Source organism: Salmo salar, chromosome ssa06 (assembly GCF_905237065.1).
Source record: "Salmo salar chromosome ssa06, Ssal_v3.1, whole genome shotgun sequence".
Lineage (NCBI taxonomy): Eukaryota > Metazoa > Chordata > Actinopteri > Salmoniformes > Salmonidae > Salmo > Salmo salar.
This window is the reverse complement of record NC_059447.1, coordinates 10,652,473-10,655,596: the sequence shown is the minus strand read 5'-3', so window position 1 is coordinate 10,655,596 and position 3,124 is coordinate 10,652,473. Positions and strand designations below refer to the sequence as shown.

General features: G+C 41.2%; 1 protein-coding gene across 1 annotated transcript; it reads left to right on the top strand.

The window, feature by feature from the left end:
* Positions 1-1,373: 1,373 nt before the first annotated feature.
* Positions 1,374-2,593, top strand: mbl2 (Mannose-binding protein C). Its single transcript, NM_001141497.1, is given in 1 exon segment — positions 1,374-2,593. A coding segment is annotated over 1 exon segment (489 nt). The 5' UTR covers positions 1,374-1,935; the 3' UTR covers positions 2,425-2,593.
* The last annotated feature ends 531 nt before the right edge of the window (positions 2,594-3,124 follow it).

Below are 3,124 nucleotides of genomic sequence, written 5' to 3'. Positions count from 1 at the left end.
TCTCTGTGTCTTCTCCCTGCTGTTTTAGGTTATGGCTCTGAGCAGACTTCTGACTTTGGGGCTCTGTGTTCTCTCCCTGCTGGTCCTGCCAGGCCAGGCGGAGAAGTGTGAATGCCAGGGTCCCAGAGGATTTCCTGGGTTTCCTGGCCCTCCTGGCCCTCCTGGGCCTGTTGGGCCTTCTGGAGGTAAATGAGTCGCAAGCTTAGAACAACTGCCTTACCCTATCATAACCCAAAATATAAGACTGTTGATTTTGGTGTAAACTGTCACTTTAAGCATGCACGTTAATTTGCGTACCTGATGATGGAGTGATGATGAGGGGACAGAGAACTCTGAATTCCCTCAGTTAGATAAACTCTCCTACTCCTACAAAAAGGCTTTGTCTGTACCAGTTGCCAAACAAAACTGGGGCTGGGGTATAATGTGAAAGCCCAATCCGGTATATTTCCTGCTGTTAGCCTTTGATAAAAATAAAAATAAAAAACCATTAAAAAAACAACAACATAAGACTGTTGATTTTGTAATAAACTGCCACTTTAAGCCAGATCAGACTGCAGAGCACGTTACAGGCATTATTGAAACAGTCTTTGGTGTGTACAGTATGGTGATGAACCCTATTCCTGTTGTCTCTCCATAGGCATGCCTGGACTTCCTGGTCCACCTGGAAAGAGAGGTAGATTCTGACATATTAACTGTTCTAACTTCATTATTTACATCCCAAACATGTAAGGGGGTCACAACACCCTTCAAGACATTATAGACCACCACCGTAGTGCTGCTTTCCCGTTGTTTTTTTTGGAAGACCAAGAACTCTGAATGACCTCAATTAGATAACCACACCCATTCCCAGAAAGAGGCTTTGTCTGTACCAGTTGCCAAAATAAACCTGTTAAAATAGGCTGGGGTATAGTGAATTATTAGCAGAGCTGTGAATCCTATTAAAATGGGCTGGGGTATAGTGAATTATTAGCAGAGCTGTGAATCCTATTAAAATGGGCTGGGGTATAGTGAATTATCAGCAGAGCTGTGAATCCTATTAAAAGGGGCTGGGGTATAGTGAATTATCAGCAGAGCTGTGAATCCTATTAAAATGGGCTGGGGTATAGTGAATTATCAGCAGAGCTGTGAATCCTACAGTATTGAACATGGTCAGATAACTCAAGTATAGATCACTTTTTTTCCTAATTTGTATTTAGGTGTCTTTCCTCATGCTGTACACATTTGCCTCAATTGTTCATAAAGTCTGTCAGGATAGAGGAAAATCTATCTTAGAAATGTGTGAAAACCTTTAAAAAACATATTCTCATGAACCATAAGTACATCCACATCTCTATTATCTCTCCATAGGGTTACCTGGACATCCTGGATCTTATGAATTTCCTGGTATAGATGGACGTAATGTCCCTGGTCCACCAGGTCCACCTGGACCCCCGGGCCCTGCAGGAGCTACTGGTATTCAGCTGATTTATCTCTTCCTGGTTATGTATTTATTATTTGGTTCTCTCTAGTCATACTTTCTGTTTTCACAGACTTAGACCTGGAACCCCTGCAAGAAAGCTTGGTCAAACTGGAGTTGGGTAAGGAAGTGAATTTCAGATAGGAAAGTTATGTACATGTATGCAACATTACAGATTCTTTATCTTAACTTGATCACTTCCGGCACAGCAGGAAATGGAAACTTGTAGTGTATTCAGGGTTTAAAAAGGCTTTTAAAGTTTTCATTTCCACTTAAAAATGTCAGACTTGATTTGCCCGAACAACATTTTTTTTACAATCCCTACAAATAATAATTATAATCCAAATAACAACTCATGGTTCCTGTTGCTGCAGGATTATTTTCCTGCTGTGTGAAACCGGCTCAAATGAAGTTACTTTATATGTACCGTACTAAGTATCCGTTCAACATAAATTATGCAGTATTCGTAATTTGGGAAAATGAGGTGTGAATTTAGTCGTGTGTTGGCATTTGTGAAATATAAAAAGGCAACTTTTGTTTCCACTTTTAGTGTTACACTGACTGCATTAATACCTGGTTTCTCTTCAGCCATAAACTATGATTTCACCAGAAGAGTTGACAAGAAGTACTTTGTGTCACACAAGAGACCGGGTTCTTTTGACGACGCTGTTCAGTTCTGTACCAAGAGGGGCTTGGTGTTGGCTTTGCCGAAGAACGAGGAGGAAAACACTGCTCTCAAGCAGGTCTTTGAAGGGACTTTGAAGAATGCATGGCTCAATGTTGACAACAGTAAAGAGGGGAAGTTTCAGGTAGATTTGAGAGGCCATCCCCTCACCTTTTCCAAATGGGGAGATGGGGAACCAAAAGTTCCCAATGGGGATAAGGGCTGTACAATGTTGGCAGAGTCAGGTGCATGGCAGGTGACATATGAGTGCTCCTTCAATGCCCTTATCGTGTGTGAGATATAGGGACACCTCTATGAAATGCTGTTTCTGAGTTTACCATGAAATCTCTAGGTTTTTTCTTGTGTGTATTTCCAGTTGTTCTGCACCTTTCATTCTTTCTTTATTCAAATTAGTTAGTTCAAATGAGGGGTAGAATAGAAAAGGGAAACTTGTGGAATAAAGCAACAAACACATTTTCTTTGGTACTTGTCTGTCTCCTTCATGCTCCTTCTCTCTGAACAGATGGGCTACTGATCATGCACATGGCGACTTTTGACCTACAGTTTGATGACAGAGGAATAGCAAGAATATATGTCCAAACAACAAAATATCAAGTTAAACTTTTATGTCTAGGCTGACAGACCTGGAGCCCCCCTAGTAAAAGCAGTGCATCTCAACACCAAAGGAAGATGTCTGTGAGGGTTCCTCTGGAGGTTTCTATAGGTTTCTCTGGAGACATAATGACAAGTTATCCATACCACCAGAGGGTGAAGGGAGACCTGTATCAGTGATGTTGACCAGATAGACAGACCCTCTGCTGAGATATAACACCCCATGTACTCACCTAAGATTGTACCTTTCTGTCCCACATATCATATGACTGTGTACAAAACCAAAATTACCTTATTTTTGAGCATATAAAAATCTGCAAATGGCATATAAGGTCTGCCAATGGTACATACATATCTATATATCCAACCCTGGTGCTCAACTGTGCTCTATA